This window comes from Drosophila miranda, chromosome 4, assembly GCF_003369915.1.
Source record: "Drosophila miranda strain MSH22 chromosome 4, D.miranda_PacBio2.1, whole genome shotgun sequence".
Lineage (NCBI taxonomy): Eukaryota > Metazoa > Arthropoda > Insecta > Diptera > Drosophilidae > Drosophila > Drosophila miranda.
The window spans coordinates 19,426,494-19,444,373 of record NC_046677.1 but is presented as its reverse complement, the minus strand read 5'-3'; the positions used below and the strand labels follow the sequence as shown (position 1 = coordinate 19,444,373).

The window sequence follows — 17,880 nt, the reverse complement described above, 5'->3', positions numbered from 1 at the left end:
GGGAAACAGCAAACAAAATATAGCCTCACTTTGTGATGCACATTTGGCTATGATTAAGCATTAATTGGGATATACGGGCAGCGAAACTCGACAGGTTTGTATTTTGGCTTTTAAACATCCTATATAAGCATTTGGCATGCGGCGTACTACTTCGAATTTACGGGGGTTCTAAAATAATTTCGTTAATGTCGACCAGAACAGATCCAGCTGCAACTCCATTATTTTATCTGCAACCAAGGCACTGCGGATTTAGCTGGACAGTCTTTTGCAGACTGCTCGAGAACAGCTTAAAGTCCAAAAGGAGCAGCAAAAATTGCAGGTGTAACACCAGGAAACCAAGCGAAAAATACTATTTTAGGTGTCCAAAGAGTAAAGTTTACTTGTTCATGTATGTATTATTTTATTTTATTTATTTAAACTAGTTGAAATTCAACAATTCAGACCAAGACCTTATTATTTTATAATCACAAGCTTGTTTTTGACGAATGGTGTATGGTGCTAGTGTAAATCGGTGTTTCACATCAGTGAAAAAATCCCGCCGTTCCCCCTGGGATGTACTCAGTGGGCAGAGCATATTAACAACATTTGATAGTATCGATAGCAGCTCGTCAGTTTTTCATCACTACTTTGTCACAGTCGAAATTATAAACATGTTTAGCAACAGTATATCCGACTATAAATTAAACTCTACAATTAAAGCTGGAAAATTTGGAACAGTATACAAAGCCAATTATCTTAATACGAATAAATGTATAGTAATTAAGAAAATATCAGTGGAGCAACAAGCGGATAAGCTGGCAATGATATGTGAAGATGTTTTAAAATTTCGACAATTTAAACATACAAATATACATAGCATTCTTCACTGCTTTGTTTATAAAAGTTATGTGTACATGGTGTTTCCATTTATGTGTTTTGGGAACTGTCAAACAATACTTGAAAATGTCTTCACTTCTGGTAAATTAATTATATTCTGTATATCAAAGTTTATTTCCTAACCATGATAAGGATTATTTTATTTATATAAAATCGAATATGCTATTGGTATGTTTTTTAATTGGGTAGAAGTTTGTAACTCACCGGATCCGATACCACAAAATATTTGCAAATATTCGTGATCATCATCAGTAGCAGAGTCAACTTAGTCCGAGTCCATAGTATAAGAACTAGAGAAACCAAATTTTGTGTGTAAAAGTAGCGGCAATATGGAAACAACATATTCTAAAATTTGAATCAAATACATCATCAGGTGAAAAAAGGTAAACGGAGCGTAAGAATTAATATTAGAACATACATAACTAGCGGTCGTGGTTCCTATTTTGCATGATAAGTGTGAGAAACATTGAGAGAGTTCGCGGTCTGAGTAGGCTGTCCTACCAAAATCCCCCACTCTCCACATTAACTTAAATCAATTCGTCCTCTTTGTAAAGAGTCATCGGCTCCCAAATCAATTCCGGCGGTTAGTATAACAAAAGCTATATTTACTCCAGATCTCCAGAATTGACCTCTCCTGACTTGCTTTTGTGGGGTTCTTTTGAAAGCAGCATGCTTCACGCCATTGACGAGCTCAAGTAAAAAATTCGTGCCACAATCAAATGCTTGGCTCTCCGAAAGAGGCGCTTAACATTTGCCAACATTTGCTTTCTTTCCGATTTGTCTATAGAACCTTAGGATTTGGAAGCAGTTTTTATGATAAGTCGGACTGCTGGTATTGTTGCATTGTGAGATGTCGAAGTACAGAGTCATTCAAAATTTGTACTGTCTCGCCTTTTGACAAGAGACGTGACCCCGAAAATATTTTTTTAGAATTTGTAAGAAGTAACAAGCTCCAATCCCAGTCTCGGAGAAAATATGACTCGTCCTGCCCAAGACCTACAATTTGTTATTGTAATATTAGGTATTCCCATTCCGTTATGAACCATTCGCCTGTGCGAGACTTACTTTTCCCGAGTTTTCAAAAATCAAAATTTTGGAAAAAATAAAATTTAAAGCCCCAAATGTATAAGAAAATCTCGGTTTGGTTGCCTAGAGTTTTTAGAGACAGCATTATTGCAAAAAGTTGCGAATTGACTGCCAAATCACAAAAGTGCGTGCTCCGGTTTTCGCAAATCGTAAGATTCTTACGATTTAAAATCTTTTGACACTAAGCTAGCGATTTCAAAAACGGAATTACATAGAACATAAATACAAATTTTTATGAGCGGGAAAAAAATATAATCATTTTTGCTAATGTTATAAGTTTATATTTATTCAATTGGAAATTTTGTTTTCGTATAACTTAAAAGTTTAATAGCCGATTGTTGCTAAGAAAATAAAATAGTCCTGCAGTCCTGTCAGCTGTTCACTAAACGCTATTGAATCAGTAAGTAAGTATCTGATAAAAATTAAATATAAATGTAAGAAATTCACAAAAAATTAGTATTACCAAACTGTTATTGTGGTAATTATTTGTAGGGGCAAGCATAAGACAACTAGTCAAGATGAGATACTGGTAGCGTTCATGAGAGACAAGCCGGATATAGCCAAGGGCTTTGTTGGAGGAGACCGGGCATCAATGGAGCATCAGGACCCCAACTAAGGATCCATCCGGGTCGAAGAAGGCAAGTATTCCAAGTTGTAATCGTTGATTTTTTTTAAATTGTCTTATTTTTATAGATATGGGCGGACTAGAAAGTTGTAAAACGCAAGAAGCTGGCCCGAAACAAGCAGGAGGTAAAGAGTACAAAAGGCGAAGCATACTCCCAAGTGGCTATACAACCAATCGAGGAGGAGAGGTCTTAGGACAACACCAAAGCAAGACGCAGAAATTCTCGAAGTATTGAAATTGTCTCCGATGTGTACGACCCTGCTTTGTTATGGATGGATCCAATCGAGTATGCTGAAGCAGATCCAAAACAGAATTCATTTAAATTCAATTAATTATTTTGAAAATTAGTACGACTTAGCTGATGATAAATAAACCAAAAATAGACTTAGTCACCAAAGAAATAAAAAAGGTATTTTTCTATATTTTTCCGGTTTGTTTGTGTATATTGATAAGGAGTACGAGCTATGCTATCTCCAATCATGTTTGAGGTTCGGCACAAACTAAATCATTTGCGATTGGCGATTTAAGTCTGCGGCAAATAATGTGCAAGGCGTAGCAAACATTAATAATGCTGCATGACAATATCCAAACCTAGTTTTAAGAACTCTAATAGTTCGTTCCACAATGTTTCAAGCTGCACAATGCTTTTTATTTAATTTGTGTTCCATGGATCTGGCCTCTTCACTTTTGCAAGGTGCTAATACGAAAATTATTGGGGCATATCCAGAATCAGATTTTATTTGAGGGCATATTTCTTAAATCGTTACAAACTACCACTTGTCCAATCGAAATGGCTCTGAAAATCAAAAATAAAACCACAAAGCAATGATTTTGATTTTGTTTTTGATGATTTTAATTTTATCAATCAAAAACAACACAGTTGGATACAAAAAAAAATTATAGGGCGTTGAGAAGAACTTTACTTATCCTTACTAATTGCAGTATTCTCTAATATAGTCACAAAAATCGGGTACGTTGTGAGTGCCGGTTAGGGGAACGTCTCTACATTTATAGCCGATACTCTGTATGTGTGTATATCAATATGTGTGTTGCTTTCCCGCTTCCCTCCAGCAGAAGGAAGAGGTTGAGGGATTGAGTGCACGTGGATGTTGTTTCGTAGCTATTGCAATTTTACAATAGTGTAAAACACGCAAGTTACATATGTGGATAAAAAAAATCCTTACCTGTAAAAATATCAAAATATATTTTTGTATGGTTAGCATATTCAAACCTACTTTATTAAAAAACGTTGCTAGAGTTTCTTTGGTTATTGCATAGTGCAAACATTTACGAGTACATGAAACATTTTATAGTACTTGATGAAAAATTAAGTAAAATACTAATTATTCTCAACCATTTTTATTAAATTTTATTGCAGGATTTCCAGAAATTTTAATAGCACTGATATTTAGAGATATAATGTGTGCTCTGATGTATATTCACTCTCACCACTTCGTTCATGGATCCTTAAGAGCTAAAAATATACTATTAGATCACAAGAGAGCCGTTTTATCAAATTTTCGGGATTCGCGGTCTTTTATTAACGAAGGTAAAAGAGCTAAAGTTTTACATGGATCAACGGCGGGAAGAAAAGAAAATTTGAACTGGTCAGCTCCAGAGATATTATATCAAAATTTATATGGATACACAGAAAAGAGTGACCTATATTCTATTGGAATAACTTCTTTTGAAATGGCAAATGGCTTTCAACCATTTATGGATTCGGAGCTAACTTTAATGTGCACAGAAAAAATTCGTGGAAATCTGCCTTCATTATCAGATAGATCCAGTCAAGGTAATGATTTTGAAAAATTTACGTATACTTTTACTTGAAAATTATATATTTTTGTTATTCTTTGACCTAGCATATTTTATATAAATTATGTTTTGTAAATTTATTTTATATATTCTCTTGCCTACGTAAGACCGTGTGCACTATAGTGTAATACTGTAATCAATAATATTTTTATATTCCAGGATCAACTTCAGTTAATTTTTCTCGAGATCCAGTCCATAGTGCAATGAACAACCAACGAACATTTTCAGATGACTTTCACCAGTACATTGAAATTTGCCTAAATAAAAATCCAACGTGTCGCTGGAGTGCACAGAAATTGATGACACATTCGTTTTTTAAGCAGTGTCGGAATTCCTCTATCTCAGATCAAGTCAAAGTGTTGAGCGTCGAATTTCAAAGATGTAGTTATATTACAGGTAAGTACGAGAGCTGTTGGAGATAGTTTAACAGTTTAAGCCAAAAAATCCGCTATCTTCAGTTGATCATCTCCCATTCCCACCGTTCCGATTGCCCGCCACCTTTGGTTGATCGTCTCGCATTCCCATATTCAGTTGATCGTCTTCCGTTCCCGCCGTTGCTGAATTCCCGCCATCGTCCTTTCTCCCGGCGTCTCCCGTTCCCGCCGTTGATGAATGCCCTCCATCTTCAGCTGATCGCTTCCCATTACATTCCATTACACCGTTGCCAAATTCACAACATCTTTAGTTGATCGTCTTCCGCTAAGCATCTGGTTGCTCAGTGCGTTTCTCTCTCTTACGGAGTTCCCATATTCCTCATTATTGTTCGAAATGCAGCTTCTTATTCTTTCTCTGTTGCTTCTGCGACGACTGCGAAGCTCTAGTCTTACTGCCTTAGCTTGAAAAGTTATAGCCTAAGACCATAATGGCATTTATATTTAATATTTTACTACACAGTTCCTACTTTCTTTGAAGTTATTCTTTAAAATTCAATTAAAATTTGTTTGAATCTTGATTTTTCCAGACGAACCAGTGCTTGCAGCTGATGCCAATTTGAATCATTCGGAAGATGTAAAATGGAGTTTTTAATTGATTTAAAACCAATATTATAAATATGCAAATGGTTGAATGGTTACTAAACTACAATTCGTAATGCTAGTTTTTCTTGTTAATAATAAATAAAACGTCATGCGTCATCTGTTGCGTTAAAGACCAATGGGATTTTAAGATAACTAGATTGTAATGCGGAAACAAAAGTTTTACTCACGTAAACATACAATCGCAGGCTGGTTATAGTCCGACGCATCCACAAAATTGGTGGCCCTGTTGTAGAATAATTGACGAATTTGAAGAGACAGTTTAAGTTCGAAAACGTTTTATTTTGCAAAAATGTCGTAAGATTGAAAGATAGCCCGAGCGATAAGAGTTAAAAATTATGATTGACTAAACGTTAAAATTGTAAAAACTTTCTTTACCTTGCCGGTGAGAGTTGGAGATGTATTTTCTGCAACTGCTGCTGTTAACTGCGTGCGGCGCAACCAAACCTGTAAGTATTCCCACTAACAGTGTTCAATCATTTCGTGGTAGGTACAGTAAGTGGCGGCTGAATCTCCCACTGCGCTCTTTGCACGTGGTTTTCGCTGCTCTGCAGGTAGTGATGTTCTGTATCGGCACCTGAAACGACTGTCGTGGATTATTTATTTATGATATCCAATAAACAAAGAAAAGAAACCGTTCGATGATCCTATCCCATTGGAGAATTTTCGCTTTAAGTACTTCCATCTACAGCATGTTGCATATCCGGTGTTATTTATTTATTTTCGAATGAATCCTTAGTATTTTTAAAAGGTTTATCATTTTAGACGCATAAATTGTTTTATGTTCGGGCAATCCTTTAACAGAGAGAGAGACATACACTATACATACACTAATAGCCGGTTACGGCATGGTGCCTGTGTTAATGTGTTTCATATTTGTACAAAATTCTCTCCGTTCCCTTAGGATGTGCTCAGTGTGCAAAGGCACAACAAATGGTCACACTAAGAATATTTCGATGTATTTTCCAACGACATGAATCTTTGATTTGTTTCTTGTGTCACCACTACTAAAAATCTGGTTGAAAATAAAAACTTGGGTTTGTTGGTCAATAAATATACAGATCTGTAATGAATTATAAAAAAAGTAAATATAATTTACATCATTAAATGAAATGATTTAGAAAACCTACATATGTAGATATTTTCATGCTATACTATTCTTACATTTTTGTGATTAATGTATGTATATGTGTGCCTGTGAAACCAAAATACATTAATGTGCAACTTCGTAAGTTATGTATTATGCTTATTTCTTTATACATTTATGTACTATATTGTAATAGTATATCAATGTTCTAGTTACGTACATAAAGTTTTTCATTAAAAAAAAACATCGGGAATTTTTTATACCTGTGCACATATGTATGTATATATATACACAACCATTAAATACTGATACTGTTTAGGGTTTTTTGTTACGATTTGTTACCATAATGCAGGATACAGTTGCGCCCACAATCACATGCTGTTGTTAAATTCTGAGCATCTGCTTTCTAATATGCGCATTATTTATTCAAGAATGCTTACACATTCTACACACTCATTTCCAAAGTGTTAAAATTTCCTTGTTAACCCTACGAATAATTTCTAATAACTCTATATATGTATCATTAGCAAACGTTTTTGATTATTTTGTTAGTTATTGGGGACAATTAACTATGTACACACAACATATGTATCTAAATAAAAGCGGGTAGGTTCTTAGCCTTATAGTAAAAGGAAAACAACATATGCATACGTGAAACTGGCTTTATAGTTTTAAAAACTATTCTCCAGAAATATAAATTCACAGCATTTTTGGAACTCAGTAGTATCTCTAAAACAAAAGCGACGTCAAGAACCGTATACCACTCAATTCGTTGTAGCTGGGAACAAATAGGATGTGATTAGGTGTGGGGGTATGTATGCAAGGCAGATGAGCCATTGACTTATTGTTTTGGGGCGAGGTGTGAGCACAAGTAAATTGCAATTCGTATTGGAAGTTCGAGTTATCGTGGCTTGAGTAGGTTATCACTATATTTGATCACCATTTCTTCGCAATGTGCAAGGTGATGTCAAAATAGCTATTAAATCCCAGCATGCAATTTTTCGAGCCAACAACAATAGTTTCCCCCACCCTCACCAGATTCGTCCTGCAGCGAGGGACTTTCACTATTCAAGTTTTGTACTTGATTTTATCAGTGGCGATGTACAGTGGTTTCAACGCATAATCGGACACTAGGTTCGTCAGTACCAATGTGCTCAAAAACTATAAAGAAAAAAAATAAAGAAATAGGAAAACGAGCGGTAACGTTTTGAGTCGCAGCTAGGGCCTCGGCTCTACATTTGTACTCGATACTCGGTCAGTACGAACACCCTCCGCCAGAGGGCGCAGACTGCACGATGAAGAGAGCGAATGAGTAAGCACGGGGATACGCTTAGTAGTCATTTCAATTAAATTTGTTTCTTCTTGCTATCATAATGATTTGCTTTGATCCAGATTCGGGAACCTGCTAGATATGGGCCTTCTGTACGATTCTGCGGTCACGAACGGGTCGCTCTTTTGGTGTACATTTTCCCATAAATCCTTTCATATTTCCTTAAAAAATAACTAAGCTCTTAAGAGTGTCTTTGGTTCAGGTTTGGAACCCAGCTCTTCGGCTCTGGCGTTCGGACCGGACCCCGGGTCTTCGGTTCTGGCGCTTGGCTCGTGCCGCGTCATCTTATGATGCCAGCCAGCTCAGCAGCGCACTTCAGTAGGTGTGCAATACACAAAATTTAATTTGTGATTGAATGCATTTTTTAATTTTCAGCGCTTGAACTGATTTGTTTTGTTTCTGTTCCAGCGTATTTGTAGGCGGCTAGAGCTGAAAATAGTGTTTCGCTTTTGTTTTGTAGGTAGGTAGAGGCGGCTTGCAGGCTCGCTAGGAGCCAGTCGCAGCTAGACCGGTTTTGGCCCGTTGTGGTACCGCTTGGGATCTCCTTTTTTCTACGTCGTGAGATCTGATGTCAACAGCTGTGCCATCCAGATTTTAAGGTCGAAAGGTGGCTAGCATGATCCTCCAGATCGGCAAGAATATAAATACAGACTTCGATCGTATTTATTTAGAGAAGGAAATTCAAGGGATGATAACATTCCACACTTGGATCGTAATCTAAAGTCGATGATAGATTGTTAATTGAAATATTGATCTCTGCATTAGATACGTCTTATAAAAACTGGTTCTTATTAGGAATCATCTTAAATTCAATTCGGCTGATATTATGACCTGTTTAAGTGCCCTTGTCAAAGTCTTTAAACACCTTAATCGGGGTGAACTATCGCCCTCTACATATGTAGATACAAATCTTATTACCCAAACAATTTGCTATCGTTACCGCATAACACATGAACCAATAAACTGTACCAAACGAAATATAATTGACGTTTTATTTTAAAAAAAGGCTCACTTTTGTTTGACGTATTTAAAGTTTCTTGCGATAACAAAACACGCCTCGCAGCAGTTGCACTGTAATTTGGTGCAGGTGCTAATAGGAGCGTCAACTTTGAAAGCATACAGCTGTAAAAATATGTCTTAAACCAAATTAGAAGTCGTATTAATTTGATAATTGCAATATTGTTAAAAGATAGGAATACAAAAATTGGGATATTCAAAAGTTTTCAATTGGACATAAATTCTGCTACCATACCAGCTGCTTTATAGCTTAAACCGTCTTTTAAACTGATTTTGTGGTAATTTCTACTTCCGATATACCATATTGATGTCTAGTGTTTCATACTATTGTACTATTGTCTTCAATTCATTTTTTGCACACGGTCATTCCATATGGCATGGATAACACGTAGATTTTGTTCCAGTATGAATATTTTAACAATTAAACAATTTTTTGTTGAATACGAACTTTTAAATACTTAACTTTGCTTAATGTTTGAGCATGTGTATACATGTATGCATATAAATATAGTACATACTTAGTACATGAAAATAATTTCGAATGGTATTACATCGAATGGGTTTGGGAAGAATGTGGCTAATAATGTGTAATTAAAATAAAAGTGAAAACTCGGAAACCGAAGTTTCCAAAAGTAAAGATAAAACGAAAATTTGTCCTACTAATGTACTTATTTCTAACTTTGTACCTTTCAGGTTATAAATATTGAAAAAATGGCTTCAACATCGGATGATGGATTAGTGCTAAGCGGCTACCAAAAAAAACTGAAAACAATGAAAAAGAAATTTTTTGTTCTGTATGAAAAAACGAACAATGCAGCCGCACGTTTAGAATATTACGATACAGAAAAAAAATTTATGCAAAGAGCAGAACCAAAAAGAGTTATTTATTTAAGTAGCTGCTTTAATATAAATCCTCGTTTTGATACAAAACACAGGTTTGTTATTGTATTATCCTCAAGAGAAGGTGGATTTGGAATTGTGCTCGAAACTGAAAATGATTTACGCAAATGGTTAGAAAAATTATTATTCTTACAACGGCATCAGGCAAATATAAATGGTCTAATGCAATCAACATATGGTATGTTAAATTCAAATAATTTTATTTTTAGTTATATATATTTTTTGACTGTTGACTTACTGTAGCCTAATTCAATCAACTTCAATCGTTAATAGTTAATAGTGAATGTAGCAAGAACGTATCTCGTAATTTCTCATAGCACCGTGAATTGTACAACATTTTTCGCAATCAGTCCAAAGTGGTCACTGAATCGACTCTATTCAAGACGAAATGAGTAAGCATCGCATTTGAAATCTTTTTATCGTCGCCTATAGACAGAAATGAACCAGATATAGATGACGCGGTTACGATTATGTTCCTTAGAGACGATGCTGATAGTTGTGTCATTTTGTGAAGACTATGAAGATCAGACATTCGTTATCGTAGACCCGTTTTAAGCTAGCTAGCTGATCAGTTAGTTGTACATAAGTATGTATATCCATTAATAGGTTTGGACAGTCACGACGTGTTTATATATTCTTTTATACCACGCTACATTTTCTTTACTTTGCTTGATAAGACAGAAACTTTAATAGAGATATTTTATTTTTACAGAACATGTGTGGCAAGTTTGTATACAAAAAAAAGGAATGTCTGAAAAAGTTGGAATTACTGGAACCTATCACTGCTGCCTAACCTCAAAATCCCTAACACTCGTATGCATAGGTCCGGAAAAAACAGCAAATGGTGATGAGCGAGTCTCTAGTATTGAGATTCTTTTGACAACAATACGTCGGTAAATACTTTTATTTTAATCAAAAAATTTGTATTTTCGGCCCGCCGAACTTTATTTAGTATCTTATAGCATTCCCACATCCAGCGCCGTAGCGAAAAAAGTTTGCATCCGAGCAAAAGATTCAGGCGGCGTCCAAACCCATAAATTACCCCAACCCAAACAATTAAAACAACAAAAATGATTCTGGTGTCGTAGAGAATGACCATATCTACGGAATCTGGATTACCTCTGACTTATATTACAGCCAGAATGAACGAATCAATTGGCACTGGCTACGCAACGCCTTCCACGCGCTTAGTCATTCCCTCTAGTCTGCTCTGTTCAGATGACTTCTTTGTCGGCGTACAAAACCGTCTTGAGCTAAAAACTTGAGTTTAGTTTTTCTAACACTTCCTCGTGCAGCGTGCGTCCCCTGGCGGAGGAGAATGAGATAAGGGCTTGTGTGAGTAGAGAAAGACAGATGTAGCGGAATGAAAGACAGTCATTAGATGGAAAGAGTATCAACTCAGTGCAAGAATTGACATTAGAACATAACTAGCGGTCTTTTTCTCAATGTTTTTATATCTCTAATGACAAGTGCGAGCAAAATTAAGAGAGCTGGCGGAGAGATCTCCCTTCACACCTCAAACCCCTTAAGCAAAAAAAATAATTAATTCGTTCCTTTAGCAAAAAGCGTTTAAAATATATTGTATAAGTTACATAAATCATAGACTCACTGACTACACAAAACATGTATATTTTTTTCTAGGTGCGGCCATGCATCTCCTCAATGCATTTTCTACATGGAACTTGGCCGTCAGAGTGTTTTAGGCTGTGGGGAATTATGGATGGAAACGGATAATGCTGCTGTAGCTACAAATATGCATAATATAATATTGAGGTAATTATCAAATTGGTATTCATATGTATAATGCTAAAATATAGCATGCATCTTTAAGTTTTTATTATTGCGATACGAAAGGTGTTAAGCTAATAAGCTTTTTACTCGCTGTTGTGGATTTTGTAAGCTATTAAAGCGAGTTGTTTTAGTTTAATGTATGTACGGTTTATTTCTTAGCATTATGCTGTGAATAACGGCCAAAGGACAGAGAAAGCTTCGATAATATAATGACATTTATGTATGTATGTACATATGTTCAAAGCTATATTCACGAAGACGATGTCAGTTGACGACTTATTCACGACTAATGGCAAGTGTTTTTGGTATAGTGTCGACAAAAGTTCTCTTTTTTGAGATTGCATCTTTTGGTGAAAATTGTTATATAACTGCCATAGGTACGAAATATTGACGGTAGATATTTTGTAGTTAATACAGCAACGAAGAGATAAAAAAAAAGGTTCGAGTTAGGTTTGAGTGAGCTCGTTTCAAGTCGGATGTCGATCCAAGACGGTGTTGAATTAAATAACTATCTTAAGATGATGTACAATACTCAAGTGCAAGGTCCAGACTATCCAGGGGAAGGCGCACTGAATTGTCCGCGACCCAATGCAAGCAAAGCTTAACCAAAGCGAGATAGATTGAGAGAGCGATAGTGAAAGCGAAAGAACGAACAATCGTCGACTTTTAATAAATAGATCGCAAACACACGCTGCTAAAAAAGTGCAGTAGCTCAACAACTGTATTTATAAATTTAATTTTAGTTGCGGTTTTCTTTGTATTTCCTGATATTAACTAAGTTTCCTTGGCTATTTTATCTGTATATTTCTAGCGCTATGTCAGCCAAAACTGAGACTAACATGAACTTTTTAAATGTGTATCAAGGAAGACCTGAAATTAGTCATGAACCAATGAGAAAACGTTCATCATCGGCAAACGAATCCTCCAAACCAATGAACGTTATTCAAACTCGTCAAAGCGCTGTCGAATTGCGAAATAGTAGTTTCTTACATAATAACAGTAAGTACAAAATACGGTCATACATTTTAAATTACTTACATTATTTTTCGAAAGATTTGCGGCCTTATTTATAGATTGCTAAAGGGGAACTTGCTATAGCTGCCAGAACTCGCACTCTTGCTAAAATTAAACTTATCGTCTTCCAATATGATTAAACTTATTGTCAGATAAGAAATCACAGAAGATAAGACTTCTCAGAAAAGTTAGGTAGATCAACATAAAGTTGAAATTCTATAACTCGAACGTCTATAACTTGAATTTTCTATATGTCGAACTAAAATGGGTGGCAACAGCGTTTAGGGAGCATATTACATCCTACTCTGTATATCCTACTCATCAGATAATATTGGTTCGACCTATGGAAGTTCAAATGTAGAATGGAAGAATTTTGAATATATACATAGACCAGATCTGCGTCGCAAGGCTGCGTATCGCCGTCCAATTTGCTTGGCTTTCCAGCATGCGTGGTACCAAACCTCTGTGAGGGGCACACCTACGATGCTCTCTGCTCGTCCGCGGGCTGACGCATGTGATCGTGCTCGGCGTTCTCCGCTATTCCAAAGCTGGCGCATAGCCGTCCTCGTCGGGGCCCATGTCCGCTGAGAATCTGCGTCAATGCGAACATAAGTTTCCCATGCCGCCGATTTATCCATGTTGCAATGTTGCATGCTCCCTCGATCTGCTCTAGCGGTTCTGATGTTCATCTACATGTTCATGTGTCCTACACTAGCTATGTGTATCCGTCTATATGTAGACTAGTCCCTTGGTTTTAAAGGTATCTAAGCTTTGCAGTATTGCAGTAGACGCTCTGTTTATTGCATATAAAAATAAAGATACAATCAAACAGATAATTTCGTTTTTCGTAAAACTTTTTTAGATTTTGATTGTTAATCTAAACCAGTTTTATAAATACCTATGCAAGTATATACAAATTTTTGACTAAATTGTATAATTGTTTTTTGCAGCTTATGGAAGAGAAAGGTGTGATAGTTTGCCAACAAGAAATCGAACTATAAGCGACTGCAGCAATCAAATAAACCTTGGATCAAATCACGGGTTCCGATCTAACACGATTTCTGGGAACCGTCCACACCCAACTAACAAGCCTAATAATAGTCCACCGTTTAACACACCTTTACGATGCTCGGAATCTGAAGAATCATCAATTAGTGTCGACGAATCCGATGATAACGGAAGTTTTACGCCTTATCGACGAAAGTAAGTGAATCGGCAGTAAGTGACCGGCAGTAAGTGAGTCTATGAGGAGCACTGAGCTCTTAAGAGGAATTTTCATTGTTTTAATTGTTTGGCACGCTTGGTCCCACGGGCGGGCGGGAAGAGGCTAGTCAATCGAGGCATAGTCCACTTTCCGCGTGCAGCCTGATTTAAACTAGCTCGCATATTAGCGTCCGAGCACCCCCTCGGCCTCCCTTTGGATTGGGGTAATTTCATTGAGAGTTTTCTTCTCTCCGTTTGACTACCATTAGCCAGCATCCATGGCAGAGGCTTGACCCTGCCAGGACCTGTTTCCAGCCGTCCTCACGTTGAGAGCATAGTCGCACTTCCACCGGTGTGTGCCCAATTACGGTGGATGACGGTTCTTTCGCTATCACTCTGTATCACGGGCCCTTGCCCGAAACGTCTGTACACCAGTCCAAGTTTACAGCTATGTCGAGACAACCTGTCATCCGTTGTTCCTCCTTTAACACCCGATGGCTGACGGCCAGTACAGGGTATATAAAAATCAGTAAAAATTGTACACATCTTTTAAAGCTTTGATTTACATTCATTTTTTCCAGCACTAGGTCTTCCAAAGGAGCTATTCCGGAAGAAAATATTGACGATTTTGCAAGTGCTGAGCTAAGTTCAACCACTGTAAAAAATGGTAATTAAATATAAAAAAGTACATTTCATAATAATCGACTAATTTTATGTTTTACGATTTTAGAGAGAGTTGACAACTATATTCCGATGACTCCTATTAAGCCCATAAGTGATACTGTTCATGTTATTGAAATGGTGGAGTCTAATCATATGTTGTTGAAAAGTGCAGGCGCTGAAAATTTACATTTTAACTTTCCTGAGCATATATCCGAAAAACTTGTTAAAGATCTGGATGGAGATTCGGATAGTCAGTAAGTATATATTCTCGTTTAAATAACGTGTTCTATACACATAATCATACCCTTGAAGGGCACCAGAACAATTAAATTTTGCCCCCATTTAATTATAGATATTCATGATTGCACGGGATTGGTTGGGAAGGCGTGTCTTCCCATGTATCTCTCCACAGCTGCTTCGCATTCTTTCTTAGCGTCACACCATTGTTTCTTCTTATTTATTTTAAAAAGACGTACTTATAACCGGTGCACAAAGAGTACAGGGGTATAATCAATTCATAGAAATATACATGTATATATGTTAAAGGCATTTTTTATCAGAGACTAGACGGGATGGAGCAACTGAAGCGTATTTCAATCAAGAACTCTCCTTCCGTCCACTTAAGTCTCAAAAAGACCTTTAAAACACAATATTGAAGATACCAGAAAACTGCTGAAACAGAATCATTAAAAATGATGTGATCTGCTAGATTCTCAAAATATTTTTCGATCTGTTCACTATTATAGCCAAAATGAAGAAACCTGGTTTTAGGTAATGTCTGGTTTTCGGAGCTCTTCGTCGGTCTCCCTCTCTCTATCTTCCAGTCCTATCTTAGAAGTTGAGGATGTTTTCATGTCCAGAATATACTAAAAGGCAACCGGAGCACTTCTCTCTCTCCCGCACGTTAATTATTTTTTAGTGAGACACGTACTCGTAAAAATACCATCGGGCGGCATGTGTACCTTTGATTTTGTAATGGCTATATTTTTGTTTGTTTTCACGAAGATCTGTATAAAAAGAAGAATATTAAGCTAGTAACCTTTTTACCAGCTGTTGCGAAATATGTAATTAATAAGTTCAGTTATTTCAGTTTAATATCATATGTACAGTTTATTGTGATCTATTATGTGGAGTTTAGCGGTCGAAAACGATAGTAAAAGTTGGAGAGACATGTATGTCTATAATATAAGGACCGATGTACGAAAGCGAGAGAGCTACCGCAAGAACAGCTCCATTTTGAACCGAGTAGTGCTGTGCGTTATTGTGCGTCGCAATGGATCGTTTGCTCAGACCAGCTGCTATTTTTAGCTATTTTAACTAAATTTTAGACTTTTTGTAATTTGTATCTCAAATTTTGTTTCAGGTGTGATCGTCCTATTCGTGCTTACTCAATAGGGAATAAAGTTGAGTACTCAAAACTAAAACGCATTGGATACATAAATGAAACTGGAAAGAACTCACATCGTGTACGAGCGTATTCCGTTGGGTCAAAGTCCAAGATACCTCGATGTGACTTGCAACGTATTGTTCTTGTGGAAAAGGATAAAAACAAATCTGGAACGAACGGAAGCCATAATAACATTTTTACAGACGATTCTAATTCAAATGAAGTCATTCGTTCTAGTACAATCCGAGAAAAAAAATCAACAAGTGCTCCTCTATTAAGCCTTAAACATCCAATAAACACTGATCGTATGAGTGATTTGATGGAAATTGATTTTTCACAAACAGCGAAATGGGAAAAACCACAGCACATTAAAAACATTGACATTCCCAAACATATCGAAAATGTACTTTCAAAAAACACTAGAAACCCTACCTTTCGATCGGATTTAAATGTTACTACCGATCAAAACTTTTTTGGGAGGCATCAAATTAATAATGCACGCACTTCAGATGGTGGATATTTGGAAATGAAACCTGTTGGTAAAGCGTTCTGTGAGTCAAATGTGTCTTTCCTTCCAAATAAAATGGAAAAGCTGAAGCTAAAAGACTTTTCGGAAACACATATACAGGACTCAAATGATATGAGGAAAAAAGAAGAACCATCCGTAATTGTCGAAGAATTGCAGAACTCTAGTTCAAATGAAATGGATTTAGGATGTCAAAAAACTATGGAATTGCCCTCACCCGAAAGTAATGAGAATCCTGGATTAATAAGACAACGAACCCACGTGAGTCAAGAAATTGAAAGCAACAAGAAAACAAAACTAGACGACGGGACAAGAGACCTAAGCTCCCCAGTCTTTGATGAAAATAAGTTAGTACATTCAATAAGCAATGAAGATTATACCCAAGTTACAGGAAAAATCAGTAATTTCGCTACACAAAACGATGTTGGCTATAAAATTGTTCAAATAAAAAGTGATAGCTCACTTATCTCATTAAAGAACAATCAAAAAGCCATTCCTAAAGACGATTCGGAGCATAGACTAACAGAAAATTCTATTCTGATAGCCGACAAAGATCCCAGCTCAAGCACGAAATGCAATTTACAGCTCAAAATAACTGGTTTAAAAAGAACAGAGGCCAGTACAATATCCAGAATTCTTCCATGCAAAAATGTAAATTTCCCATCAGGTCATCCTTCACGCATATCCCAGCCTGAACTCTACTACGCAAGTCTTGATCTTCCCCATTTTAGCGGGAAAAGCACTGGAGCATTTTTAAAAAGAGGCTCATGTGAATCGCCGCCTGTTGCATTGTCTTTAGAAGCAGGGAATGCATATGCAAAAATAGATTTTGATCAATCCGACTCATCTTCCTCCTCATCGAACTTCTATAATATTTAAAGTAAATTGTTGACTATGTGTATTTGATTTTTTAACATTGTAAATTTATTGTACATATTATTGGAAAAGCTTCAAATTATAGATACTAAAAAATAAATTGTATTTACAGTGTAAAAAATACTTCGGGGACTTTGATCTCTACTTGATCGCTATGAAAGAGTGCAAAAGCCAAATTTCCTTTAGGGGTGTGCTAGGGGCAAGGCCCCTGAAACAGTCTCCCTTGTTTAAGACAAAAAAAAAATACCCTCGATGGACCGCGACTTATCAAGAATTTACGTGTAATATTTTACTTATTTATTACAACTAATAACATTAAAAGGATGACAGTATCAAAAACAAACATTTTAAATATTACCCAGAAACTGTTCGGCAGTTTACCTCTTTTTCTTACCTCTTATTTTTCTCAATTCAAGCGATCTGGCGTACTCATATTGAGATTGAATATTGGACAGTTCCACAGAACTAAAACTAAGTGTGAAATCTTGACCGTAGATGGTCCGTTTAAATTAAAGTAACTGTCTAAAGAGCCATGTGATTGTCAAAAGGGACTATTTCCTTCAGTTTGCTATGCGGTTTGTACAACGGAGTTAGAGGATGGTGATTCAAATTTTAATTGAATTATGACACTTGTTTTATGACAGCTC

At 36.4% G+C, this 17,880-nt stretch overlaps 2 protein-coding genes and 1 long non-coding RNA gene across 6 annotated transcripts; 2 read left to right on the top strand and 1 right to left on the bottom strand.

Annotated features, from left to right (window-relative positions):
- The first annotated feature begins 614 nt into the window (after window positions 1-614).
- LOC108161251 (putative serine/threonine-protein kinase STE20-like) lies at window positions 615-5,558 on the top strand. The gene is made up of 4 exons (XM_033393859.1): window positions 615-957; window positions 3,966-4,382; window positions 4,565-4,801; window positions 5,367-5,558. The coding sequence occupies exons 1-4, from the start codon at window positions 651-653 to the stop codon at window positions 5,429-5,431; spliced, it is 1,026 nt and encodes a 341-aa protein (XP_033249750.1). The 5' UTR covers window positions 615-650; the 3' UTR covers window positions 5,432-5,558.
- On the bottom strand, window positions 3,297-6,320 carry LOC117189009. Of its 3 annotated transcripts, none has more exons than XR_004473065.1 (3): window positions 5,818-6,320; window positions 5,610-5,665; window positions 3,297-3,771 (listed from the first exon to the last, which is right to left on the bottom strand). It is a non-coding gene; the product is annotated as an uncharacterized LOC117189009 (long non-coding RNA). The 3 variants fall into 3 exon arrangements; XR_004473067.1 differs by lacking the exon at window positions 3,297-3,771 and having other exon boundaries at window positions 5,613-5,665; window positions 5,818-6,016; window positions 6,075-6,320; XR_004473066.1 differs by lacking the exons at window positions 5,610-5,665; window positions 5,818-6,320 and adding an exon at window positions 3,823-3,968.
- A 114-nt stretch (window positions 6,321-6,434) lies between these two features.
- On the top strand, window positions 6,435-17,336 carry LOC108162201 (insulin receptor substrate 1). 2 transcript variants are annotated; one of them, XM_033393857.1, is made up of 9 exons: window positions 6,435-6,523; window positions 9,567-9,951; window positions 10,486-10,666; window positions 11,415-11,546; window positions 12,376-12,563; window positions 13,529-13,781; window positions 14,363-14,448; window positions 14,512-14,698; window positions 15,808-17,336. In XM_033393857.1, exons 2-9 carry the CDS (start codon window positions 9,585-9,587, stop codon window positions 17,234-17,236), a joined length of 2,823 nt encoding a protein of 940 aa, XP_033249748.1. In that variant the 5' UTR covers window positions 6,435-6,523; window positions 9,567-9,584; the 3' UTR covers window positions 17,237-17,336. The 2 variants fall into 2 exon arrangements, with proteins under 2 accessions (XP_033249748.1, XP_017152301.2); XM_017296812.2 differs by lacking the exon at window positions 6,435-6,523 and adding an exon at window positions 6,561-6,667.
- The last annotated feature ends 544 nt before the right edge of the window (window positions 17,337-17,880 follow it).

Excerpts from the sequence above, each read along its gene's own strand:
- LOC108161251 (XM_033393859.1), top strand. The coding sequence starts at position 651 with ATGTTTAGCAACAGTATATCCGACTATAAATTAAACTCTACAATTAAA. Across the intron at positions 958-3,965 it reads TGAAAATGTCTTCACTTCTG|GATTTCCAGAAATTTTAATA; the intron begins GTAAATTAATTA and ends ATTTTATTGCAG. Across the intron at positions 4,802-5,366 it reads AAGATGTAGTTATATTACAG|ACGAACCAGTGCTTGCAGCT; the intron begins GTAAGTACGAGA and ends TGATTTTTCCAG.
- LOC108162201 (XM_017296812.2), top strand. Across the intron at positions 12,564-13,528 it reads TAGTTTCTTACATAATAACA|CTTATGGAAGAGAAAGGTGT; the intron begins GTAAGTACAAAA and ends TGTTTTTTGCAG. Across the intron at positions 14,449-14,511 it reads TTCAACCACTGTAAAAAATG|AGAGAGTTGACAACTATATT; the intron begins GTAATTAAATAT and ends TTACGATTTTAG.